The 27,884-nt window shown below is 45.9% G+C and overlaps 1 protein-coding gene across 2 annotated transcripts in view; it reads left to right on the top strand.

Moving 5' to 3' along the window:
• PLXNA4 (plexin A4) overlaps positions 1–27,884 on the top strand; it is a 516,386-nt gene that overhangs the window by 373,929 nt on the left and 114,573 nt on the right. For both annotated transcript variants that reach the window (XM_011941209.1, XM_011941210.1), the window contains one exon: positions 25,732–25,832. In XM_011941209.1, coding sequence (XP_011796599.1) covers positions 25,732–25,832 — 101 coding nt within the window. The remainder of the gene's footprint in view (positions 1–25,731; positions 25,833–27,884) is intronic.

Here is a 27,884-nt window from a genome sequence, read left to right as displayed (position 1 = left end):
TCCTGGTTACCTGATTATTTTTCCTCACTTAAGAGGCAAGAGATAGTGTGAATTTGCTCCTGGATGCTCCTTACTTGGGTGGTTATGTATTCATCAGACCCCAAGCCTTGCAACGGTTTCATGAATTCCCACCCTTCACAGAGCTGAAGGTCTCAACTGGAACCTCTGTAGATGGTCTGCTGCTAGATGGGGATGGCATTGGAAAAAGAGAAACTATCCAGATAAGATGGGATTCAAGGATGCCCACCATTAGCTCACAACTCCCTAGCAAGTAGCATTGCCCATACACAAGAATAATCCCTTTGAAGCCCAGTCATTTTATTCCAAAATGGAAGTAGTTCTGTCTGATGACCAGACTGTACCCTAGAAATGTCTTTTCAAATGTATTAAAGCTCTCAAGGCATCCTTGGATGGAAAGTAGAAATCACTTGGTGCAGCCAGGTCGATGCTTACGCAGAAGGCCAGTAAGCATGTTGCTGGTTGGAGAAACCACCCAAGTTCTCAAGCTTTCGCACCTCTGTGGGCAGCTGACTCCCTGATACTTCAGATAAGCTAAGACTCAAAATCTAATTCCTGAAGTGCAGCTATCTGAATCCAAGTGAGTATGTGGAAAAAATGAGACATTTCACAGAGAGATAGATTAAAAGGAAAAGAATCTTAAGACTGCTATAGTTTCCAAACATTTGATGAGCTTCAATTCATTAAGAGTTTCGTAGGCTTGTTAATTTCATAAGAGCAAATGGGGCCCTAATGTCAGACAACAATCAGTAATTTGAAGGGGGTGAAAAAGAATAAGAAGTAAAACAGTCATTACCTAGCACAATGTTTAATCAAAAGACACTAGGAACTTTCAACTTCACAATAATGTTTTAAAAGGTTGGGGATTTCAAATGCACACAGTCTTTGACTCTGGCTGGCAGGCTGGAAAAATGGACATAGTTGTGGTAATTGATTGTGATGGATTTTTAAAGTTCAGCTCCTCACCCTCCCCCCCACACACTCAAACACACAGACACATACACCACACATATACACACATACACACAGTTATCCAAAACCTTCTCTTTTTCCCTAGAGCTGAATTTCGTTTGGGTTCCAGCCCAGTGAACATAGGGAAACAAGGCTTTATCATGGGATTTGATGTCTGCTGAGCCACACATTGATACCGAGTCAACTTTTTCTTGATTCTGAGCCATTTTAGAACTCCTCTTTTCTAATGACTTTTTCTTTTTCCCACCCATCCCTTTTCATGGTAGTTAGGACCTGTGTGCACCTCCATTGCCCCTGCTCTTCAGCATTAAGGGTGTGACCGTGTGGTCTGTGGATTCCCCAAGCCCTTTAGGACCCCAATCCTGCACTGGCTGCTGGCTTCTAGATAACTGCCCAGAATGTTAGTACCCACGTGTGTGGCTGGTAGGGTCATAGTGCACAGTACCTGCAGCTGAGCCCTGTCCTATTCTTCAGGGACTATCCAGGTTCACATGTATATCTGCTAGGGTCTGTATACACTCGCTTCTGCTACACAGAGTATTCAGTTTGAGATTCAGAGATTCATAAATACCTAGGAAGGACCCCACTGATCTTGTCTGCCTGAATCCTGGGTCAATTCTTTGCCCAGGACTGAAAATGACCCCAATCCTATCTTCTTGCTGTTCTCCTGCCACCTGATCCTTCCCATGCTCACCCTGCATATTGCTACCCAATTCCTAATTGTTCGATTCATGATGCCAATTGACCATTCAATTGAATAAATGAATAATGGTTCCAAAGGCTTCTCTTCAACTTTTAAGGTGCTGCATTGCCTGACCTGACCAATATAGCACAGTACTTAGCCTGGGATAGACAACCAGCAAATGCTTGGTAATTGGTAAGCAAAATAGTGTTTTTAAAAGTGTGGAAACAACTTGTTTCAATCTACATGCTTTAGAATGCTTTTGAAACCTGGACAATCAGGCAGGACCCAGCTGACCCCAAAGCACAATTCAAACTCAACACCCAGAATTTCTCAAAGTTATGAACCTGGTATAGGTTGTGGTTGGGACTCAAACCCAGGTCTCTTCAGCACTCTTCCCATTCACTGTACCTAACTGCTTCCTGTGGCCTGCCATTGCTTGTTGCATTTGTCCTTGTTTAAAAGCTGATTTTATCTACTTCGGGATCAAGTTTCTCTATTAGCATTAAAAGGGACAGACAGGGCTGGGCTCAGTGACTCATGCCTATAGTCCCAGCCCTTTGGGAGGCTGAGGCAGATCACTTGAGGTCAGGAATCTGAAACCAGCCTGGCCAACGTGGTGAAATCCCAGCTCTACTAAAAATACAAAAATTAGCTGGGTGTGATGGCAGGTGGTGCCTATAATCCCAACTACTTGGGAGGCTAAGGCGGGAGGATCAGTTGAGCCCAGGAGGTGGAGGTTGCAGTGAGCCGAGACTGTGCCATTGCACTCCAGGCTGAGTGACACAGTGAGACTCCGTCTAAACAAACAAATAAACAAAAAACAACAACAAAAAAACAACAAAAAAAACCAGGGAGGACAGACAATATTTCCCAGAGCCAAATGAAGCCTAAAGAGCAGGTGGGGTAGCTCAGGGCATTAGGAGCCCAGCATGGCCTGTGGTTTAGGTGGTGTTGTAAACCCTGCTCCCCCTGTGTATAGCAGAGGTAGCAGAGTGGCCACAAAAGCAAGCGCTGCCTACTTTTAACTGTCTCTGCAAACCAGGGCATATGAGGCCTCATTTGCAGAAAAAAAATGAGTTAGGTGTAAGTTGGGGAAATTCAAGGTCAAAGCCAGGTTTGGACTGAATTATTAGGTACTACTCCCCAAGCCCCACACCAGACAGTTGACCCCACAATAATTTCTGGGCCCTGCGGGCTGCATCTCCCTAAAGATAAAAGCAATTTTCGTACCTGCTGCAGAGAATATGGAGCAAACTCCAGGGGAGAGGGTTCTGATGGGATATGGATTCCTTCATAACAGTTACCACACGCACCAGAGCTTTCAATGTAATTAAACCAATTCTTCAGCTTTGGGATCCATCTCTGGGTTCAGTTGCTTTTCTTCTTTCTTTTCATTCTTTCTTTTTTATAATGTTCTTGCTTCTTCAGTCTTGTATCTGAGTGCAGCAGGATATCTGAAATAATGACGAGCGGATGAACAAAAAAGGAAAAATGATTTCTCTTCTGGTGCCTTAATGGAAGGCAGTGAAAGAACTGAATCAAGAAGTTAATAGTTACTATCATTTATGCACCCTAGAAAGCTTGATACGGGCGAACTCTAAATTATCTTTGCTAATGGTACAGTGGTAGCAAATGAAATGATGCCATGGATCTGTTTAGTACTTGCTATTTCCCAGGCGATTTTCCACACAATCTCTCATTGAACCTACCCAGCAACTCCTTGAAGTTAGCACCATTATCTCATGTGACAGATGAGAAAGGTTAAATTACTTCTCAAAAATCACCCAGCCGATATGTGGCAGTCAGCTCTCAAATCCAGGCCTTTTGATTTTGAGTCCAATACCCCATAAACAATCCTAAAATCTCATCTGGGGTGTTACTTTTAATTTTCTCTCCCACAAAATCAATGCACACAATGGACAATTTGCTAGGTTTTAAGTGTCAGCTCCACTCCATCTTCTAGCTATGGGTAAAGGTTTCCAAACCAGAACTAGTGTGTGACAAGTTCTTAGAACAACCCAGGTGGGATTTCTTACCCCTACTTTACAGTGAAGAAGCTGAGACTCGGAGACACTCGTAACTCAGCCCAGACGTGTCTCTAGTAAATGGTAGGCTGCTGCCCCAGCCTGCTCTGATGGGGTGCCATGGGGTTGCTGGTTTGCAGGGTAGAAGTGCTGCAGACACTTGCCTCCTGGTAAGCCTGTGCAGGGTGGTGGTGTGTGTGGATGGGATGGCCAGAACACATTTGGCATGGCCAGTCCTGCAGACCCTACCCCACTGGTGGTGGGCCAGCCACACCAGGTTGCTTTCCACAGAAGTGTTCCCGTTTTGCATCTCTGCGAACTAGGTGGATATGAGGAAGAACAGGAAAGTTGTGGGTACCCAGGGGAGAAGCTCAGCCTCCCACTCTGATCTGGACTTGTGTTTTCCTCAGTGGTCCTGTGCAGGCTGCCTGAATGTAAGGCTCAAGGTCCAGACTTAACATAAAGCACTGGAAGCTTACGAGGGGTCACATGCCATAAGGAAGTGGGGCTTCGACTGCACTAGTAAAAGAAATTGGTTCCACCTAGCCACCCAGTATTTGTGGCTTCCCGCCCCCAGCTGTATCCAAACCTTGGGTTGTGGTGTTATGCAGAGTTGTGTGAACTTGAACCACTGACCTTAGGGAGTCGTGAGTGACAAGTGGTCTCTAGGGTCTGGCAGTCTGCTGATGCTTTGACCCCTTAGACCCAGCATCTCCACCTTCCTCCCCAGCCTCCCCACTGAACTCAAGCCAGCAGAGGAGCTCTCCCTTCCCCCGAAATGCCATCTGAAGCAGATGGTGCCTCTCTCCTTAGTGCACATAAGGAATAACCCTAACAACAATATTAATTGATCAGTTAATTAATTTAAAATTCTCATTGTCATGGGAACCCGACATGTACATAACACTGTGCTGTCTCCTAGTAAGTGGGCTGGGAGAGGCAGGCTCACCCCATTTGTCTGTGGCACCAGCTCTTTCCTACCTGCAGCCATGGGGCCACCTTGAGGGACAGTCCCACTCCCCTCTTTACCCCCTCCATGGAAAGGGGAAAAAGCCCATCAAGGTTTGCTGTCAAAGGGTCCACTGAAAATCAAGTTACAACCAGCAAAATGTGTTTCAGAGCATCTGGCCTCCAATCCATCAGCCCAGGACATCATTAATAACCCACAGCCTAATGACGGAGATGAATATTGGAGCAGGGAGCAGAGGGGTGGCAGCCCCTGAGCATCAAGGCGGAGGGAGAGAGTGACTTATGAGCTTGGTTCCAGGTGTAACCTTCTCCCCACCACCAAGCCGGGCCAGAATGATTTATTGATACAGTAAACGGATTTTTATAATTAAAATTGATTTTCAGTTTTAGCCTGGTCTGGAAGGGCTGGGTCAAGTTCAAGAAGGGAAAGGGGGGCAAGCCAGACAAAGGAAGGGAAATGTACTCTCAATTTCCCATATATCTTGGATTGTTAGAGCAGGAAGGAGCCTCTCATTTTACAGATGAGAAAATAGCAGCCCTGAGAGATTGATCTATTTGGTCAACCTCTGCTGGTGAAGTAAGGCAGAGCTGAGATTGGTTTTGGGTCTCCTGGATCTCTGAGATACACTCATTTCCCTGGGACTGTGTGTGTAGATGCTCACAGAGCCACAGTATACTGTTGTGCAGGTTGCTCACTGCACAAGGACTCCTCGCTAAGGGGCTGAGTAGGGGCTGAAATCTAGCCATGTCTTGTGCGCTAGGGCGGAGTGGCTGCTACTCAGAGGATGTGCTCAAAGGCACCATCTGAAACTGTTTCTTTTGGTGGACTGCTTGAGACTGGCCAGCAGCTGCCCGGGTCCTCAAGGGCTGTGCCCATCTGACCCACTCCCCTCATTCAGTGCCTGGAGGCTATGCTGGGGATGTTTATTGACAGCCCCTGGTGGGCTTTGCTGCGGACAATGTAAATACCCTGGGGTGTGGTGTGTCCAGCCCAGTGTCATTCATCAGGTAGAGAACTGGTAACACTGGCAGTGGCAGACACTAATTGATAAATAGTGTGAGTGTGTCTGCATATTCACACACAGATGGACCTGGGCATATCTGGATTGCACTGGGGCTGCTGGCACTCCCACATGTGCACACACTGCTCTTGCTCAGTCCCTGCAGGAAAAGCACAGCTAGGAGAGAGAAAGTGAGTTTGTGTCCATTGCCAAATTTCACTGAGCAACCTTTTTCTGTTCCAGCCCACTGCGGGCATCGTAGCCACAGGGCTCTGCGTCCTCCGCCACCTCTGGCTCTCCACATTGGGTCCCTCAGCTTTTGCAGTGGCCCCAGTACTGGTGGCAGTTCTGCTCCTTCCCCTTCTTCCACGTCCCCTGGGCATGTCAGATTTGGCTGTATGAGAGCAAGGAAAGACATTTGAATGTAGGTGTATTCATTAAGGGAATGATAAAAGAGTAGTATACTGCCTGTTTTCTAACTTACTATTTTTGAATAGACAATTTTTTAGAGCAGTTTTAGGTTCACAGCAAATTTGAGCAGAAAGAGGTCCTATAGACCCCCTACCTCCTCCCACTGTCCCCCCACAATCAACATCCCCAACCGGGTGATCCCTTTGTTACAATCAATGAACCCACGTTGGCATATCATTATCACCCAGAGTCCACAGTTTTCGGTAGGGCTTACTCTGGGGTTGTACATTCTATGGGTTTGGACAAATAAAGGTATCCACCATTATGATATCATACGGAGTGGTTTCACTGCCCTAAAAATCCTCTGTGCTCTGCCCATTCATCCCTCTCCAATCCCCCAACCCTGTCCAACCCCTGAAAACCACTGACCTTTTTTTTTCAACTTTTATTTTAGGTTCAACACATACATGTGCAGGTTTATTGCATGGTAAATCGCATGTGGCTGAAGTTTGGTATACAAATGATCCCATCTCCCAGGTAGTGAGCATAGTACCAGATAGGTAGTTTTTCAACCTTTAGCCCCTTTTCATCCTCCCCACTCTAGTAGTCCCTGGTGTCTGTTGTTCCCATCTTTATCTTTATGCTCACATGTGTACTCACTGTTTTGTTCTCACCTATTAGTGAGAACATGCAGTATTTGGTTTTCTGTTCCTGCATTAATTTGCTTAGGATAATGGCCTCCAGTTGCATCCACGTTGCTGTAAAAAGCATGATCTCATTCTTTGTTATGGATACATAGTACTCCATGGTATCTGTATACCCCATTTTCTTTATCCAGTCTTCTGTTGATGGGCATCCAGGTTGATTCCATGTGTTTGCTATTGTGAGTAGTATTTCAATAAATATACGAGTGCAGGTCTTTTTGGTAGAACAATTTATTTTCCTTTGGGTTGATACCTAGTAATGGGATTGCTAGGTTGAATGGTAGTTCTGTTTTAAGTTCTTTGAGAAATCTCCAAACTGTTTTCCATAGGGGCTGAACTAATTTATACTCCCACCAATAGTGCATCAGTGTCCCTTCTTCTCCGCAACCTCACCATCTGTTATTTTTTGTCTTTTTAATAATAGCCTTTCTGACAGGTGTGAGATTATATCTCATCGAACCACAGACCTTTCTACTATCTCCATAGTTTTTGCCTTTTCCAGGTCATATAGTTGGAATCACGTAATGTAGGCTTTCCAGATTGGCTTCTTTCATTTAATAATATGCATTTTAGATTCCTCCATATCTCCTCATGGCTTGATAGCTCATTTCTTCTTAGAGCTGAATAATATTCCATTGTCTGGATGTACCACACCATTTATTTATCCATTCACCTACTGAAGGGTGTCTTATTCACTTCCAAGTGTTTTCAATTATGAATAACATTGCTATAAACATCTGTGCACAGGTCTCATTTGGTGGGTAGTGGATGGACCACCCCTCACTATAGAAGAACCAAGATGCACAAAGGCTTCAGTGAGTCCAGTCTGGTTGGAGGGCCTTGGGAATGCACACCTTATCCCACAGGTGCCAAGCCCTGGAGGTTTGAAGGGAATACCATGGGTTGGTTTTCTTTTGCTTTTCTTTTTTTCTTTTTGTTTGACTTGGAGTTTTGCTCTTGTTGCCCAGGCTGGAGTGCAGTGGCACAATCTTGGCTCACTGCAACCTCTGTCTCCTGGGTTCAAGTGATTATCCTGCCTCAGCCTCCCAAGTAGCTGGGATTACAGGTACGTGCCACCACATCCAGCTAGATGGGCTGGTTTTCTAAGCCATGATCTCTGAGTGATCTTCCCAGCTGTACTGAGAAATAAGTCTGACTCTGCAGACTCTCTGTAGATGGAGGGTCTATCTGAGCTTTCTGTGCCATTCATTTAGGGTTCCCTAAGAACTCTAAACCCTGAAGTGGCTCAATACTGTCTGCTAGGGTGGAGGAGGGACCTCTTTGGAAGTGAAGTCACCAGGAGATGTAAAGAATGCTCCCAGCTCTTTGTTTTTGTAATTACCATGGCACACAAGCAATAAATTAGGACAACAGTACCAATAAACACAGTTTAATGTTGTATCAAACCCTTTAATAAGTCATATCTGATTATATTTAATGATGTTATTCTTATTATTTTTCTTCAAATTGGGTGTAACTGGCAAACACATAGCACAAATGTCTGCACTGAGTGGTTATATCCAATAAAAGTTTGGATTAGGCAACTAAGTTTTCACCCAACTCTGGGATTCTTTGGTCGTATAATTAGGTTAGTGTAGCCAACCTTTGCTTTCATAGTTATTTTTGTCTGCTTCCCAGGTGTTTTCTTGGATCTGGGATCTGGATTGGTGTGGGTGGTTTCTCCAAGCATCACAAAAGGTCTAAGCATAGCTCCTACAGAATCATGCACATGAGTGTCACAGGGACACTGACCACAGGGGACAGGAAGGAGGAGAGTGGAGAGAAAGGAGAAAAGACCAGCCCCAAAGGCAGGGGCTGTGGTCAGGCAGGGTCCCCTGTTCTTAGAGTCATTGGGAATACAGGTCTTTCACTTCTGCTCCTTGACTCTGCTCCCAAAAACAAGCCTGCAGCAGCCACTGCCAGGAATGGCCTGACGCCAGCCCATTCATGCTGAAGTATGAGTGAGAGAGAGCACACTAGGCAATGTTTGATAAAGAACGAAAGCAGGAAGAAGAAAAGGGAAAATCGAATGGAGTGCTGAGGCATGCAAAGTTAACCTTTCATACCCTGTGGTGTTACCAATGCCACCCTTTGCTCAGACCCCAGCCCACCTTTCGACGCAGCAGCTATTTGGTCTGCACTGTTTTCAGATTTCCTTCACTCCTTGAAGAAGCATTGGCCAGAGAAGCACCAGGGGTGGGGAGGCCCTCTCTAGGCTTTGCTGAGTCTCAGTGACCCGACATGAGGGCAGACCAGGGTGGCCTTCCAGGCCAGGGCTCTTGTAGACAGTAGATGGACACTATGGGGTGGAGCTTTCTCTCCAATTTTTCTGCCTTCAATGACCCCTTTCCAGCTACACCCTCCACCTCAGAGAGCTGGCTTTATTAAGGCCCATGCTAGCCAAAGATGTCTTAGCATGTCAATGGTTTTGCTGCATTCTCCCTTGGCAGGACCAGGGTGAATGGCACAGAAAACTGAGATGGGCCCTTCCAATTCCTCCATCTATAGACAGTCTGCAAGGTCAGACTGATTCTTAGCATAGCTGGAAAGATCCCTCGGAAAACATGGTCCTAGGAAGCCCATGAACTTCCCTTCAAATCTACAGGGCCACAGCTGAGCATCTGACAGGGTCTCTGTGTCAGAACTAATGGCCCACTCAGTTCTAACAGCCTGGGAGCCCTGTGAAGTTCAGGTTGTCCTGAAGGATTGGCCCACCTGTGGGTTCCTGCTGCTCTGTGTCCCCAGACCATATCCTTGGCCCCAAGACAGGATGTGGATTCCCTACCAAGCTACTGGCAGCAGTTGCCTCAGGATGTGGCCAGCCCTGAAGTCTGCAGCCCCTGGAGCCAGTGAAACAATTCCATAAGTCTCATGAAGTCAGACATACCAGCCCCTGCTGGGTTGGGCCAGAGTGACATTGCACCAACACACTGAGCGACTGTCTAGAATCCTGCCAGGCCCCAGATGATAGAGAGCCTTATTTGGAGATGTGTGTCATGTAGGAGGAGACAGACCTTGTGAGGGAAACATGTTGGCCAAAGAGTGATTTTAAGATATATTTGAATGGAAATGCTCCAAGCCAAACTCTGCCTTCATCATTGTCCGTGATGTTTGGGGCAACTTGCCTCTGCAATCAATTAGGCAGCTGCTGCTCATCATGGGGGAGCTACAGTCACCTGGCCCCTGCAAGCGAGGGGACTGGAGTGAAGAATGGAGGCTGCACCAAGGAGCAGCCGTTGGTCACAGACACCTTGTGTTAGGGACCTGGCACTGCCACTCACTGGCTGTGTGACCTTGAACAAGTTGCTTAACCCATCCCAACCTGTGTCTTCATCTGTAAACTGGAGGCTGTCATCCCTGAGCTGGCTACCTCACCAGATTGTGGTCACAGGCAATCGTGGCTGTGAAATTGCTTATGAATGGGGAAGCCATGTACAGCTGTCCAGTGTCATCGCTATGCTCGCCCCCACCCTGTCCCTGTGCCCCATAGCCTTCCACCTGCCGTATTGCTCAGATTCCAGAGCAAAATGCATAATCCTCAAATCACTAACTCCTCTGCTCCCTACAGTCAAGGCCAGTTGTCCCAAACCCAGCCCGTTAACAGGGTCATGGGTGGGGGAATGAGTGGAGCAGTACAGGGCTTTGAGAAAATACAGATGCCCAGCTCCTGGGAATTTTTATTTTGCTGCTCAGAGCTTGGCCCAGGCATCAGCATTTTAAGGGTTCTACTGTTGATTCTGATGCTCAGTGAAGTTCAGAGTCAATTAACCTAGACTCCAAATTCCTGCCTTTCCCTCCTCCTTAGCACCTTGTAAGTGCCTTGATTCTCCCCTTAAACTGTGAGCATCCCTGAGGGGTGTCCCACAACTCAGCAAGCAGTGGCATGGTGAGCTTGCCTGGGGAGGCACACAATCCAAACCAGCCCCCACTGTGCCCCAGACTCTGGTCCAAGTTAAGCTATATTCCCAGCAATATCCAAAGTAGGCTTAATGGAGGAGAAAAGCATTAGAAAATGAATTGCACGTATGGCATGCTACCTGCCCTGAATTGTCACATCCATTTTCTTGCTACTGCCTCAGCTCTGTATCCTGCAGGTTTGTTTGCAAACTCAGCAAATGCCCCATGTTTAATTGTGTCTGGAGGCTGCATCCTCATGTCCCTGTCACAGCAGGGGTTGCTGGATTCTGTGCCAAATACCACCATGCTGGGCCTTACTGCCTGACCCTGGCCTTCCAGACGTGCCGTGCCAACTCATGTCCCAACATGCCAGCACTCAGCACGGCCTCTTGTGCTTGGTGAGGAGCCAGCATGATCTCCTATCCCAGACCCACAGTGCACTTGTGGTTATGCCTGTTCACAGAGGTCAGGGGAGACCCTGATTGAATAAAGAGCACAGATAACCCTGGCTTCATTTCATCAGATAGTTGGAAGTGTTCCCTGTCTTTTCTTAACTTTTCCAGGGGCTGGGACAATAAAGTTTACTTGCCTGGGTTTTCCTCTTTTCCTTCCTATACAATTCAAGAGGAGAGCAAAAGCTCTCAGAATAGCTGAAGAGAGGAGAGAAAGAGACAGGGGACTGGTTGGAAAGTTCTGGGGCTGGCTGTGTGGCCAAAGCTCTATTGATAGGGAGGGTTTTTTTTAGGCCTGGGGACCACAGGGCATCACCCAGTGGAGTCAGTGGTCAGGTTAGGAATAAGACCGTGAGGTCCTATCACAGGTTCTCTTCAGTTCTGACTCCTTTTCCAGCATTTACTTATAAGGTAATTGAGGGCTGAAGTATTCAGCGATCACAGGGACACATCTGGAAATCTTTAAAGTTGAATTTTAAAATGGAACTTTGCATTAAGGGGAGTGTTGTCTGTCTCAGGAAAAGCAAACCCAAAAGATGAGTTGGCCCTGGTGGTCATGCCTATAAGGACAGATGCTGGGTGTTAGGTGTGGATGGTCTAGGACTGTGTTGAGTGTTTTACATGTATGATATCATTTAATCTGCATAGCTTTCGGAGGCTTGAGAATATTGAGTGCACCTGACAGAGCTCTTAAGTGATCGAGTTAAGATCTGAGCATCAGCTCTTGGACTGCACAGCCCAGGTCCCAGCAGCAGCAGGTCCCAGATCCCCTGTGACCCACAGACTCCTGACTAACACTCAGTTACTAAGAGCCTCCACCTATCTGCTGTCCCTCCCTGTGGGCTGCTATACTTTTAGATCCTTCTCCCAGGTTCTCCATCTACTGAGCTTGTCTGTCATAGGCAATGGCATTTTGGTATTGGGAGTTGTCTGTTGCTGTAACAGAGGCCTGAATGGACAGAAAGAGGGTGGCTGAGACTCCTGGCCTGCCCCCAGGCCGTCCACCCTGAGAATGGGCCCAAATTAGCCTCCTCCCACCCCATCTCCACCCCAGGGCCAGCAATTATTTCTGAGCTCACTGAACCCCTAGTCTAAATATAGGTCTAATAGCCATTTCTCATTTCAGAATGGGGAATCTATTCTGAGTCTTAGTCGGATATAGATCAGACTCCCCAGATGCACAAAATGTGAAATGGATGCATTACTCCTGCCACCGCCACCACTCACCCCTTGAAAATGAACTTCCTAATGAAAAGTAACTGGCCTGCTACTACAGTCCAGTGGGGTCAGCTCCTGGCAGATGGAAGCAGGAAGCTCTGCCTTACATCTGCAGCCTAGAAAGAATGAAGGCTGGCACAGCACAGCTGGGTCTCCCGGCTGTCCTTCCTGTCCCACCCAGAGAAATGCAAAGAGGGACATTGCTGAGCACTGACAACAGAATTTAATCGTCACCTAATAGGGAGTATATTTACTACTCCCTTTATGCATAGGAGGAAACCGAGGCTCAAAGACACACTTTTGACAAGTGGCTGAGCCAGGAGTTGAATCTAGGACTTCAGAAGTCTGTGCTTTCTCCATTCTCTCCGAGACGATCTCACACAACCCTTTACTCACCCTCACAATTGTTTATATGAATGATAAATAGAAATGGTTGCAGTAAACTCTAGTGGTTTCATAATTCATCATTAGAAGTTGTGACAATTTCCTTTCTTAGAATTCAAAGTATATTTCAGATTGATATCACTGTACTTTTTCAAGATCACAAGAGCTAGGGAAAGGGCAGAGCTGAGGGTCCCTATCATACAGATAAATGAAGTAACCAAGATGAGAATAAAATTGAGGGAGATCCTGGAGTGAGACTCCTGGAGATTTTTCTAGCCATACGGTAGTTATGATGGAATCTTCCAGCTAGAAAGGACGATAGAGATCAATTTATGTTGAACACTGAAAGCTAGACAGATGAAGACAATTGCTAAGGGCTTGCAGCAAGTGAGGAACAGGTCTAGGATTACAGCCCAGGTCCTAGGACCCTCAGCCCAGTGATGTCCCAGCATACCACGACTCCTCCACATAGAAACTAAACTGATGCAAACATAGTGCGTGATAGCATCTGCACATGTTGGGGCTATAGGCAGAGGTGCCCTGATCCTTGCCCAGTAACTTTTGTGGAGAGATGGAGTCTTCTCCATGTTGGGTGGAATTGGTGTGAGTTTTCTGCCGGAAGCTTCTGGGTGGACAGGTGACATCACTGAATAAGTGCATTGCCAAACAATGACTTTCCCACCCGATATGTGATAGTTAATTTTATAAGGAGAAAACTCCCCCATGGCCCAGGGCTCACTTCCAGGGTGCTGCTGGTCAGAAGGTGAACCAAGAGGGAGAGACCAAGCAACCAAGAGCCCTTTCGATAGTTCCAGAATATTAGAAATCTTGTGAGTATAAAGAAAAGTTGGGCCAGGTGTGGTGGTTCATGACTGTAATCCCAGCACTTTGGGAGGCCAAGGCAGTCAGATCCCTTGAGGTCAGGAGTTCAAGACCAGCCTGGCCAATATGGCGAACACCTATCTCTACAAAAAAGAAAGACAAAAAAGATATTAGCTGGGCATGGTGGTGTGTGTCTGTAGTCTCAGCTACTCAGGAGGCTGAGGTGGGATAATTGCTTGAACTTAGGAGGCAGAAGTTGCAGTGAGCCGAGATCGCGCCTCTGCACTCCAGCCTGGGTGACACAGTGAGACTCTGTCTCAAAAAAAAAAAAAAAAAAAGAAAGAAAAGAAAAATTCAAGCTGTCACCCTAAAATAAATTTTGAGCTGCACAGTTAATTTAGCTTAAAAGACTAAAGGTTAAAGTATCTTTAAAATATTATTTTAATTTCCCAAGTCTATAATACCCTGTCTATGAAAAATTCAGACTCCCCAAAGTTAACCACTGTTAGCAGATAGTAGGTATCTGCTAGATATCTGCTAGGTATCTCTCTAGAAGTTATTCTTTGCACAAGGTTTGCATATATATGTGTACACAGCTGCACAGTTGTCTTTTGAACACAAACATTGAGTCTTAATATACCCTTTTTATAAAATGTTTTTTTAACTCGAACATGAATCATAGACATTCATCCATCTGATACATACAGACTATTATCTTAGAGTGTAGATGTGCCGTGATTTCTTTAGCCAGCCCCCTGTGGATGGATATGTTGTTTCCAAACAGTCATTACTACATACAAAGCCACAGTGAATATCCACAGCCAACCACAGGTGTCTAGGTGCTAGTATTTCTGCAGGAAAGATTCCAAGAGGAAGACTTGCTGGGTCATTTTAGGTTTTAGTAATAACTGCCAAATTACTCCTAAAAATGGTTGCACTAATCTAAACCCTCACCGACAGTGTCTAAGGCATAAAACCCTTTTAGAGCCCGGGCGTGGTGGCTCACGCCTGTAATCCCAGCACTTTGGGAGGCCAAGACAGGTGGATCACGAGGTCAGGAGATCGAGACCATCCTGGTGAAACCCTGTCTCTACTAAAAATACAAAAAATTAGCAGGGCGTGGTGGCGTGTGCCTGTAGTCCCAGCTACTCAGGAGGCTGAGGCAGGAGAATCACTTGAACTCAGGAAGCGGAGGTTGCAATGAGCCACAATCAGGCCACTGAACTCCAGCCTGGGTGACAGAGTGAGACTCCATCTCAAGACAAAAAACACCTTTTAGAATGCTGTCATTTTAACAATTGTCCTTTCATATTTGAAGAATTACTGGAAGATGCCCTCAAAGCCATATCTCCTAATGAAGAAGCTACATTTTGCCTGTGTGGGCAAAGATGACCTGTGTCCAGGGTGACCCAGACACAAGAGGGCCTTCTTCACCTTTCCCCAGCAGCAGGCTGGGCCCTGATCCCAAAATGGGAACTCATGTAAGTTCAGGAGAGTAGGTGGGTACCTTGAGATAGGAGATAGGATGGAAGGAAGATGATTTAGGATTCCTTGGGTCATCTGTCATCTCTGCCTCCTTTTTAATCCAGTAGCACCTGGTCTCCTGAGAGTGGAGCCCCATGTTGATGGACCTAGAAGGTTCTCCTTCAGGAATATCAGTTTCCAACCATTTGAGCACCATGATTTTCCCAGAGTCAAATCCCTTTTTGAAAAAAGATGTCTGTTTCCCAGCCAGAGAAGCCTCATACCCAGCCTTGGTTTCCTGCGGGGAAAGATGTGTTTATTTGCAAACATGCTCCTGTGGTCCAGAACACTTCTGCCCATAGTTGTGTACAAATGCCACTCCTGTGCTGAGACATGCACATCTGGGCACACCCCCTTGGGCTGCTGTGCACTCATTCACAAAATGTATCATTTACACACACTGTTTTTTTGTGGTTTGAATAGCTAGAGCATTGCTGGGGATGCTGGTCAGCAGAGCCCTTACTAGAAGGAAGTCAGAGAGAAGGGTCAGGTGCTGGATGGAGAAAGGAGTACCTGCCCAGCCTGCCCTTCCACTTCCCACAAGGAGCCAGTGCCAGCCAGCTAGGGAGCCTCAGCATATGCCTGGGGACTAGCTTGGCTCCACTGCCTGGGCCGGGAGTTAGGTGTCACCCTGCCAGCCCCTCCCCGCCTTCTTTTTGGCTGCAGGAACAAAGGCTCCCATTGAGCAGGCTGTGCTTGGGAAACACACAACAGTAGGTTCCCGGTCCCAGTTCAGAAGGGGCCATAGTCTTTGTGTCATTCGCTAAAAGATGGGCTGGAACAGGAGCAGCACTTTGATCCCCAGGACAACAGCCCCTTTCCACCTGCTGGGCTTGGTGATGGGGAGGGAGGCTTGCATTTTCCTCCAGGATGTGGGGCCGTGAGGCTCTGCCCCTGCTTCAGCCCTGACCTAAAGACTGGGTCAAGAATGAGCATCTTGGCCAGGAGTCCGTATCTAGGGACTGGGTATCAAATGAAGAGTGGTGGTAACCATGTAGCCTTGGATAAATCCCTGCAGCAACTGAGCTTCAACTGAAAAATGAGAGGATTGGCAGCTAGAATGTTTCCAAGGTCCCCTTTGGCTTGTTAACTGTGTGAATGCCAGAACACTCCTGTCATCCTCCATTCCTTTGCACCTCCATGTTGGCAGGGCTGCTCTGGGACTGCAGTCTCCTCTGTGAAATGCATGGGATCTGCCTAGCTAGAGAAACTCACACATTGCAACCCCACAGCCCTGGAAGTCAGGAAGTCGGGCCTCCTGAGCCTGTATGCGAATGTGAGCATGAGAGCTCAGAGAAGGAGGGGATTTAACCTTTAACACTAAGAGTTTAATCTGTGGCAATAATCTAGACATGATAGGTTTTAGAGTAGAGCCAAGATTGTCAAATCAATGATCTCCAGGGGATTCTTGCAGTATGCACAAGTGTAACAGGAACTTCATTCATTCATTCACTTATTTATTGATGTGTGCATGCAAACATTCATTTACTTTTCTCATTTACTGCGCATGAGCTGAGTACTAGGTGTAGTGGAGTGAAGAGAGATGACTTTGCACCACCCATCACAGGGGCATTTTATCGGAGGAAGATGCTGAAACAACAGAGTTGCCATTAGCATAACACTAACACATTCATATGTGTCATCCCAATTAATCTTTGAAACAACCCATCAGGGTGCTTAGATGAGGAAACAGAGGCTTGATGAAGTTATATAAGTTGTCCAAGTCACACAGTCATGGCAGATCCAGGATCCAAACCCAGGTCTGTTTTTCCCCCAGATCTCTGCTTCTCACTTGTCCCTGAGATAAAACTATTTCAAACTCTATTTTTCTCCCTAACCACATTTGAAGGAGTAAGAAAACCTCCTGGAGGAGGAGGCTGTGCTGAGACCAATTGTCATTCTCTCTTTAGGGCTGCTACTTGGTAATCTGCCCATAGCGGGGGACTCCTCAGCCCCTGAACTCAGCCAAACCTTCCTGACAGTATAGTAAGTAGCCTGCAATGCTGTGAAGTTTTCAACACAGAACCTGTGTTCAGCAGAGGGACCAGAGGTTTCTCAATCCCCTGTACTATGTTCCAGGAACCAGTGGTGTCTGGCAGGCCCGAGGGTGGGCTCCAGCCCCCAGCTTCATTTCAATTTCCACCTTTGCCACCACCCTGCTGCGTGACCTTGGGCAAGCTGCTCAGCCCCTCTGGGCTATGGCTTTTCCGTCTGTGCAGCAGGGAAGCGGATCGCTCTCCCACTTGGCAAGGGCTCTGACTAATAACAATCACGTGCCACTGCAGCGCAGCCCACACTGGGAAGCCTGAGGATGGGGTGATTTCTCGAGGCTCTGCAGAAAGCACACTGAGAGCTCCTTGCCCAGCTTCCCAGCTACTGCCGTTTGCTAATGAGGACCAACATATGTTGATGATTCCGGCGTCGGCACTCGCTCCTTGGCTGTCCGAGTTCCCAGAGCAAACTGGCTTCCTATTAGGCATTTATTCTTATTAATAGCAACAAATTGCAGCCCTCCGCAACATCTGCTACTTTTCGTTTACAAGAAGCTTCCCAAATCATTTGTATTGGTCGCATTTTGTGACCAATTCTTTGAGGCAGAGCAGGACTGGATCCCTCTAATCTGAAAATGAATCAAGTGAGGCATGAAAAATGGGAACTTTTTGTTCAAGGTCACCCAGACACACAGAATAGATTACAGTTTGGAATCCCAGCTCCCCAACCCTCATGCCCTGTGGCGGTTGCCTTTGCTATTCTAAATGTCGTCGGCCTTGACCCCAGAGGTCCTGCCTAGAGGCAGGTAGGGATAGTGGTAGTAGCCAAGGCCACTGCCCTTGACCCTGTGCCTCTGTCTGCCCTCAAATGAGGCCCCAGCTGGATTAGCCCCATGGCTCAAGCACCAGCAGGAGGAATTGCAAAGCTCAAGGCAAACCATTCCCAAGAAGCTTTTACTGCTGCCAAGTAGAAAAAAATCATTTTCTGACAATGGGGCAGCCAGATGGCCAGTATAGGGGGTCTGAAGCACATCTGTACTTCTGGTCAGCTGACCACATCTGGAGGGCTACATTGTCTTTCCAGAGTCTTCTTCAGTCCTTTGCTCGGGGGCTAGACTTTCCTGAGATCAATAGATCTATGACCATAGAATTAAGAGAGCATGGCCAGCATGGGAGGTACTGAGAAGGGCCATTTATCATATCAGACCCGGCTTTCACTAATTTCTGAACTCGTACCAGGTACATATGCCCTCAGTGTTTGTATGATCTATTTGAAGCACAGGGTGGTAAGAAGCGACCACACTGCAGCCTTCCCCCTCCTCCATTTGACTGACCTCTCCTCTCTCCCTCTCATGGGACTTCTACATCCTGGTGTAACTTTCTGCCCAGCACCTGTGTATCAGCTAGCTATTGCCATAATAAAGCTTTGTAACGAACCAACCCAATACTCAGTTGCATACAATAGACATGAATCCTCACACTCATGGCTCTACAAAGCAATTGCATGTCAGCTCCCTAAGCTCAACTCAGCTGGGCAGTTCTGCTTCAAGCTGCTGCATCAGCCCGGGTTGTCTCCTGGCTATAGGTTGGGCTCAGTTCTCTCTCCATGTGGGTTCCTTTGGGGCCCAGGCTGAAGAGGAAACAGCTATTTTGGGAAGCTCTTCTCATGGCAATGACAGAAGCACAGAAGGCAAAGATGAGCACATAAGCACATCTGAAGCATTAATTTGTCTCAAGTTTCCTACCATTCCATTGGCCAATCAAGTCCTGAGGCCATGCCCAAAAGCCAAGAAGTGGGGAAATGCATGCCACTTCTCTATTCACCATGAGGCCATGGAGTGGAGACATAAAAGTGTTTTTAGGGGGTGAGGAATTGGGACTCATAATACAATCTGCTACAGCCTGGGACCAGCCTCCTGGCATCTGCCTTTCTTACCAGTTAGCTAGGTTCAGAAACACCTGCCACCTTTGAGCAAAGAGAACAGGAGTGACAGGGTTCCAGGCATGTGAAGTGACTTGAAATAAGCCCAGCTTCTTGAGCCACTGCTCAGCCACAAATTACAGCCCTGGTGGTGAGGGCCTTGGAGCCATCACAGGGAGACTCCACAAAACCTTTGTGTGGTCCCTGGCCAGCAGAAATAAAGCTTGAAAGGCAGCCAGTGGTGACCAAAGGAAATAAAGGCCGGTGGAGAGGCTTTGAGGAGCCCCCCAAGACCAAGCCACCAAGACCCATGTGTATTACTGAGCTAAGAATTTGCCAGAAAAGGACTAACTTTTCTCAACTCTACTTCCTCTGCTCGGGGACAGTGGCAAGGAAGGACAGCATGATGTACAGCACCAAGTGCGGCATCTGCACGGCTTGACAGTTCCCCCAGCAGCCTCTTGGAGTTTCTTAATGGGTCATTTTGCCTCTTTTTTTCTTTCTTTTTTGACAGTTTTGAAGGAAATTGGGTACTTAAGAAACCTTTTGGACATTTAAATTAACTCCAACCATCAGGCTCAGTGTAGCCATCGTTGCATTAGCATCCAATTATAAGAGTAGAAATGGAGTAATAACTCACATTTTGACCAGAATGTCAAATGCTTAAACAAATTAGAGATACACACAGAGACTGCATGCTATATCTATGGAACATTTCTGAATGTAATCAGCAGAACAGCAGGCACCCTTCAGAATGTGAGCAACAGGCGGAGTGGGACCCTATTGCCAGAGGAAAGCATCTTTTGAAATATCAGGGAAACCAGGCGGGAGTTGGGCAGTGGGGGCCAGGACTCAGAAGCTGTAAGAATTCCTCCAGCTGCCATGGAGGACCCCCAGGCTCCCAGGTCCCCAAGCAATGGGCTCAGCTCATCAGATGGAGAAACTTACGAAGACCAAGGCCATGACTTAAAATCTGATGTGGGACCCTTTGCTCTCTTCTCAGTCATTCATTGCCTTCCTATGCCAGGCCATTGTTTTGTAAATTTGTGGCCTTTGGAACTGAACAGGTTAGGAAGATGATGATGATGATGAGGATGATGAGGATGATGATTGCATATACAACAGCAAATGATCATTCTATTTACAGTTATTTAAAACCAAACCAAACTACATTATATTATTTAAGGAAGCTTACCTTGGTGGCAAAAGGATAAAACCACCCAGATTCCCAGAAAGGTGATCTAGGGGGAAAGGAAGTGGAAATGGGGAAGGGCACACGGTGATTTCTGGCCATATCTGTGAATGAAAAATACCAAAGCAGAGGTTGAGCAACAGCAGGATAATTTTCTAAAATCAGGGGCCATTTGACCTCGTGTGAGTTATTTGAATTGGGAGCTCCTCATTTAGGCCTTTTGGAATGAGTGGGAGGTAAGGAAAATTTCCAGGAAGAACAAGGCTATGGCATTATTTTTCCAAGTCAGGAAACAGTTATCCAGACCTTGAGAATGACAGAGCCAGTTATGTAATGATACATGATAGGAGACATTTATCCAAAACCCTTTGTCTATTTGAGATTACATTGAAAAGAGTAGCAATGCCTATCTTTTGACTGAAAGATCTCAGAATGTTTCATAAACATGATTGTATTAGTCTACCAGCAAAAGCTGTGCCCCTTTGACCCAAGGAGCTAAGCAGAGAACAGGTGTTTTCATATCTATGCTGCCATGCTGAAGATGAAGTAATTTGTGAAGTCCACTCAAAAGGATTATTTCAATTTTTTTATTGTGGTAAAATACACATAACAAAAATTCACAGTGTTAATTATTTCTAAGTGTGCATTTGTAAGTACACTCACATTGTGGTGCAAGCGTCACCACCCTCCATCTTCTGAACTTTTGCATCTGCCCAAACAGAAAGTCTTTGCCCATTAAAGAGTAACTCCTTATTCCTCCCTTCCCCAGTCCCTGGCAACCACCATCCAGCTTTCTGTCACTATGAATCTGACTACTCTAGGCACCTCACATAAGCAGAATCATGCAGTATTTGTCCTTTTATGTCTGGCTTATTTCACTTAGCATTATGTCCTCGAGGTTCATCCATGTTGTAGCATGTGTCAGAATTTCCTTCCTTTTTAAGCCTGAATAATATTCCATTGTATGGATATACCACATATTGTTGCTTCATTAATCTGTTAATGGACATTTGGGTTGCTTCCATCTTTTGGCTATTGTGAGTAATTCCACTATGAACCTGAGTGTGCAAATGTGTCTTTGAGATCCTGCTTTCATTTGTTTTGCCTATGTACCCAGAAGCAAAATTACTGGATCATATAGTAATTCTGTTTAACTTTTGAGGAACTGCTAAACTGCCTAATAGGTTTTTGTACAAAGCCAGACAGTGTCCCAAGACAATGTTATGCAGACCCTACCCTAACTCTGCGCCCAATCCTTCTCCCTAAGCACAGCTTATGCACACGTAGAGGTCCCCAGTGGTGATGGGGCTCCCATCTCTAGAAACAGCAAAGGTGAAGCTGCAGCCACATCCATCAACACGTTTGCTAGAATCTTGTGACCAAGGGACAGACCTCAGTATTCTGTGGTCTCTGATACAATCTATCATTATGGTAGCTTAGGTCATGTCACCATCTGATTTGTTCTCCAAACAGAAGTCCCTCCCCCACCCCATTACTTTCTTTTTTTCACCTCTTCCTGTGGTCTGAATTCCCTCACTCAGTTAATTAGCATGCCTGGCACTGCAGCTTCAGACTTTAATCAGCGTGGGGTGGTTTTAATTAATCGTGTGGCTCTGCATCTGGAGTGGTTTGTGTTCCAGGGTCAGGAGAGGAGTTGGAGATGGGGGTTGGGAGAGGCAGCTTTGTATGGTGTAAGGCTATGAGTGGCAAGTCTAGGTATTTGGGGAGAAAGAATCATAGAGGCAAGGTGGCTCAGAGGCCATCTGGCCACCTGTGCAACATACTAGCAAGGTGTGGATGGTAACTGGGGACATGAGGGAATACATTTATACTGAGCTAAATGGTTGGACTAAATCCAGTTTTCAAAAGTGATTGAAAGTATTAGAAAAACTTCTGATGCTTTGCAGAATTAACCGTGGGGTAGAGAGTGAGGCAAAACAGTGATAGAGATGGAGAGGTGTGCAGCCAGCCTGGGAGGCCTTGGCCATGCTAGAGACTATTGCCTGATGGTGGAACCTGGGAGATTTCCCTGGTTCTGTCCTTCCTTGGGAAGGTCCTGGCAAGGTGAAGGAGGTGGCACCTAGCTTTCAAATGATGGTAACCTTTCTACTTGGACTGTCAGAATCCTGTTGACTCCCCAATTTGAATGTCCACACTTTAAAAAGAGTGGAGAAAACCTAGATCAAGTTCAGGAGAGAGTCATAAAAAATGATTACATCATAAATATAACTATTCTGTAAGGACAGACTAAAGGCAGTTGGGTTGTTTACCTTCAAGATGAGAAAGCTCTAGATGCCTGGATGATTGTCACCGAGAGAATGTTTTCTTGAAGGTGGACCCAGTGCCATTGCTATACATGTCCAGGAAAACCACACAAGTGAGATGAGGTTGACCTAAGAGACTTTGTCGGAGCATTAACAAGGAGCTTAGGATGTTAGGACTGAAAGGGAATTCGGAACTAACCTGCCCAGTTCCTCATTTCTCAGATCATCAAAAAGAAGCCCAGAGAGAGATTTGTCCAAGTTTACCCAAGAAACTGGGGGGCAGAACTGTGGCTGTAACCCAAGGCTCATAATACCCGTGCAGGACTTGTGTCAGGGCTCATGATACCCGTGCAGGACTTGTGTCCCTGTCTCACATGGACCCACCTACATGAAAAGCTAAGAAAAGCAGATAGTTGTTTCAGAAGCTAGTAAAGATAGTGAACAAGTCCTGAAAATGAGATAACTCCGGGTTTCATCTGAAGTGTGGAACAATGAATGGTTTAGGGGCAAATATCATAGTTCAAGGAGGAAACGACGCTATCAAGGTATTAAAAAAGAAAAGTTCTCCCAGGTCTGTTGAACTCCCGACAGAGTTCCTGAGGCCTCAGAAGAGTAGTTTTCTGGGATGTAGGGGAGAGGTAAGTGACAGTACAAGGAGGATTGGGATATTGATCAAAAGGATAGCAGCGATCCATCATAGCCATCACTTATAAAGTGCCAGACCATTTACAAAACCATTGCGTTGTCTGTGCTTTGGGAAACTGAATTGGGGTAGGGGTTGGGGAGGGGGGACTTTTATCTCCAGTTAAGCCAGAATTTGAACCTAGCTCTGAGGGTTCTTGCATTCTTTCAAACCCAACAAAAAAATGACTTATGTTTAAAATCGAGAGGAGGGACTTGACAATTCCAGGGTATGGACATTATTAAACACCAGTTTCAAAATATTTTAAGAATCTGAATGCAAAGGTTTTTGAGAATTTCACGTTCACCAAGCAGCTGGCTCTTGATTGATGTGGAACATTCCGGAACCTGCGGCCACATTCCATCCAAGGTGGATTATACAACTTGTCAATAGGAGAAACTGGGGAGGATGGTAATTAAGTTTAAAGCAAGAAAATGTTTTTGATTGAGCAAGGCATGATTTTCTGTTTAAGCCCATGCAAAATATGGAGTGCTAGACAAGCAGCTGGAACATATGAAAACATTATTGTGTACTTATGGTTCCCAACCTTCACCATTTATGGCCCATTTTATTATTTTTTCCCTCTGTGCATTATGTTTTGAAAGATTCTGTCTACTAAACAAACTGCATTTATTAAGTAATAACATATTTCCTATTTTTAATATGAGACATACATCACTGAATATGAATAAAAAACATAAAACAGCAACAATTCAATTTCCATTAGGCTTTGGGAAATACTGAAAATAGCTTGTGGACCTCATTACCACTCATGAATTCCTAGGAGTCCAGGTACTTTGGGTTAGGCGTCACTATTTATATGCTTACATAACTAGCATGTCTATGCTCACTTAAGGAGTAAGAAGAGAAATTAAAGACACAACAGGAAGAGGGCAAATTCTTGGCTGGTGTGCAGCCAGTGTGGGTAATTCATAAGAAACTAATTGTTAAGGTTAATTAGTAGGATAGGAAGGTCGTATGTAGGCAGACTCCAGGCACAGCCCATGCAGATTACATGAGCAATAATAAAAGAAAAGATAAAATTCCAAATGTGCAAAAAAGACATCTGAGAAGGTGGAGGAAGGGCCACCAAGGTCAAGGTCACTGCCGTCAGAATGTGAGAGGGAGGCTAAAAGGTTGCTTGAAAGAAGTGAAAACTCAGTGTGGTCATTAAGAACTCTCAGTGTGTACTTTGGAGAACAAAAAGATGCATAAAGGGAATAAGAAAGTTAAGGGAAAAGAGATCATGTGGGATTTGGAATTAATTATTAATTAATTCCAAAAGAGAGTTGGAGACTAATTGAGCAGCTCTGGTGCCAGTTTGCCTGTGTGTGAGTTACAAGTAGCCCCTGCCAAGCGGACATCATTTTACAGAGGCACATGCCCCATAAAACAGCAGGGGAAACACTGCCTCTGCATTTGCTCATGTAACAGAGAGGGTTCAGCCAGGTCAGCGCAGTTTATAGTTTTCTGTGCCTGTTGTCTGGTGGCGAGAAATTAAAAAGGACGGCCACATCAAATTCTCTTAGCTCAAGCTGAAACATCAGGTAGGATTCTCCATTGAGATGAAAAGGTATCCCAAATGGAAAAGGATGATGTAAAATTAAAAAAAAAAAAAAAACTTTTTGTAAAGAAGAAACTGGCAAAACAGAGAATAAAGACCAAGGCTATAAAAAGAAAATAAAAACTCTGTTTGATCCAGTGTGTCATTATTGAGTACCTACTATGTAGCAGGTGCTGGCAAGTCATGTAAAGAGACATTAAGGCAAAGCTACATTGGAGAACAAAGAAATTCAAAAGATATTTAAGAGCATGCAGGAAATGGAAGCATTTGGGCTAAGCAAAAATGTCATGTGGAACATTTTACATTAGCAGGCGGCTGGTGAAAGCTAATATAAAGTTTTGGGTTGGAGAGGAAGCCTCTAGTCATGAAAAGAGTGTGGGTAGGAGGAGAAATAGCAGCAGATGCTCTTTGAAAGCACCATAGTGAAAGCTTTTAGAGCCAGTTGGCCAACATTATGAGAAAGAAAGAGCGGGTAAGTAACAGCTACAGAGTGAGCTTATGATATCTTGGTAAATGGCAAGGAGGAAGAGAAAGAGAAGGGTCTTGGTCTCAGGCTAAATGCTCTCTGGAACAGCAAAAATGATGAAACATGAAGGAGGACTGGAAAGAAGGGGAAACACTATAGAAAAAGAGAAATGATGAGGAGTGAGAATGACCATTTGCACTTATTAAATTGATAGGAAACAAATACATGATGAATTGGCCATTTGTAGAGATATTTGGGGGTTTCAGAGGTAGAAAACTTGAAACGAACGCTGTAAATATCTTTTCTAACAACTTAGTATGGACTGTATGGAGTCTATATTCATGGAGACTGCTAAGAAAATAATATGGCTGCTTGTCTCCCTGGATGCATATGTGGCCACCTACTCAAACATAATCACTCAAGGTCCTTTCCCACACTGGGCTCCAAGCACCTTCATGCTCCTGCAACATTTCAGGTGATCCACTTGATATTTAGAGCAGCATCTCTTCTGGTACACTACTGGGTGTTCTGCAAGATCTTGACCACTTTCTCCCTGCCCTGCTATCCTAGCTCACCAGAGTCCCTGTGGAGTCCTGTGGTCAGTATCGGAGCTGCGGCGAGTGCCTTGGCTCGGGCGACCCCCACTGTGGCTGGTGTGTGCTACACAACATGTGAGTACCGTGGGGAGGCTGCCTCCTGCCTCCCACTTCCTCCTGGTAATTCCCTTCCTCCACTTCTCTGTCATCACTGCCTTTCCCTTTGATCTGTCATTTCTCCTCATCTTCCTTGCTCTTCCTTCCTAGCATCCTTTCCAAATTTTATCTCCCTTCCTTTGTTCTTTCTGACTTCTCTTTAAATTTGCCAAATTCCCTTAAGAAATATATGGCAATGGTGGCATGGGAATGATGATGGGTCAGGATATAGTTGTCACGCTGGGTAATCACACACTGGAGGGCGGGAAGAAGCAGGATTCCTGGACTTTCCTGACTGTGGCTTGCTGGGCTGGAGACTGACTTTCCAGGACTGAAAACCAGGAAGAAGGCATTGGATATTTTTTTCTCCAGCTTCATACTGGCCACGAAATCATGAACAAGATATATGCTGTCCCTTTAGTGATTCCACATCTCCTTAACATCTCCTTCAACATCTCTATAGGATTTTCTGATTTGGATCCACAGTTAAAGTGTGTAGCACCTGAGGACCCTCCCACTGCTGTCAAACACCCATCAGCTGGCTGTGAGTGCACTTGGGCTAGAGTCACTGGGTCAGTAAAGCCTGGCCTGAGTGCTGGCCACTTGCCAACATGCCTCCTTTTGTGTGGCTCCATTTTATTCTGCAGAAGAGGGAAGAAGGCAATGGCATTATAGTGGAGGTAAACGGTAAATAAACCAAGGGGCAGGAATAGGGCTCGAACAACCAGAAAGCTGAAGGCTTTTCTTTGGGGATCTGAAGACCCTTGCCATTAATACCTGGAGATGCCAACAATGGTTGGACCTCACTCTGACAAAATTTGGTTCCAGTCCAGCTATTGTTGTTTCTGGCCAACACCTGAAATGTGCCACTTTGTAAGCTGGATCCAAACATTATAAATTAAGAAGAAAAACTTTATTCTTCCTACTAAGAACCTGAACTACATGTGACCAATAACATTTACCAATAATTTTCAAGTATAAGAAGATAGGGGTAGGATCTTGTCTTCTCCCCTCCCCTTTGCAAAGAGTGCCTCTAAAAGTTAGAAACACCCTCTTAAACTCGAATACATCTCTGGGTGGCCGTCTCAGGCATAATGAGTCCTTGAGTTCCTTAGGGGAAGGTCTGACATCCCTCAGGTAAGTTATAGTAGAAAAAAGTCAAGAACCACTGAGCTACACTGAAGTATACATAACTCAGTCTACAGCCATGCCACCCTGAGTGTGCCCGATCTTGTCTGAAATATACATAACTCACAGACAGATCAGAAACTATGCACTCAAGTGTATAGAAAGGTTGCATGGTAACAGAGCAGGGGATCCTAGGAGTGGCCAGCATAGAAGAGGATGGCAGAGGTTGCATTCAGAATGCAGATTGGCTCAGATCAGACCCAAAGAATTTCCTGAATGATACCTTGCAAGGCAGACAGGGGACAGTTTTCTTTGTGTCACCCAGTGAGGCCTCTCAGGAAGAGACTATGCTCTAAACTCATTGCCTTACTTGGGAGCCTTGACTGCCCTGTTTTCTGCTTGGTTGAGGACAGCTCTGCAGTCCTGGCATGGGGCTTTCTTACCTGGTATACTTCAAAGGCAATCAGAAAATCTGGTCCCTCCCTGACACTCCATGCCCAGTAGCAGTTTCCATGTCAGCTTTGGTCTCTGCCCACAATGCTGTCCCAGCCCCACAGAGCACGGAGCCCTGTGAACAGAGGGGCTCCAAAGCTTAGAGAAGGCACCAGAGGGGCTGTGAGAACCCCTACCTCCCACCCCCAGGGCTGCAAGGTAAGCAGACATGAGAGGAGGAGGTAGAAGACAGTACTTCCTGTATGGCCTCAGTTTCACCTTCTGTAACATCATACCTGCCTCCTGTCAAGTAGAAGAAAACAGCGATGAATGGAGGCCAAAGTGAGGTCTGGGTGGTTTGTGAAAGGGGCCCTCAGCCTGCATGGGGAAGCCAGCTGCTCCATTCTCAGCACGGCATAAAAACAGCCACGGACATGAATTTTGGGCACCTGCCCCCAAGTCCAGACTCCT

The sequence above is a fragment of the Colobus angolensis genome, unplaced genomic scaffold, assembly GCF_000951035.1.
Source record: "Colobus angolensis palliatus isolate OR3802 unplaced genomic scaffold, Cang.pa_1.0 Scaffold2, whole genome shotgun sequence".
NCBI lineage: Eukaryota > Metazoa > Chordata > Mammalia > Primates > Cercopithecidae > Colobus > Colobus angolensis.
This window is presented reverse-complemented; position numbering and strand designations above follow the sequence as displayed.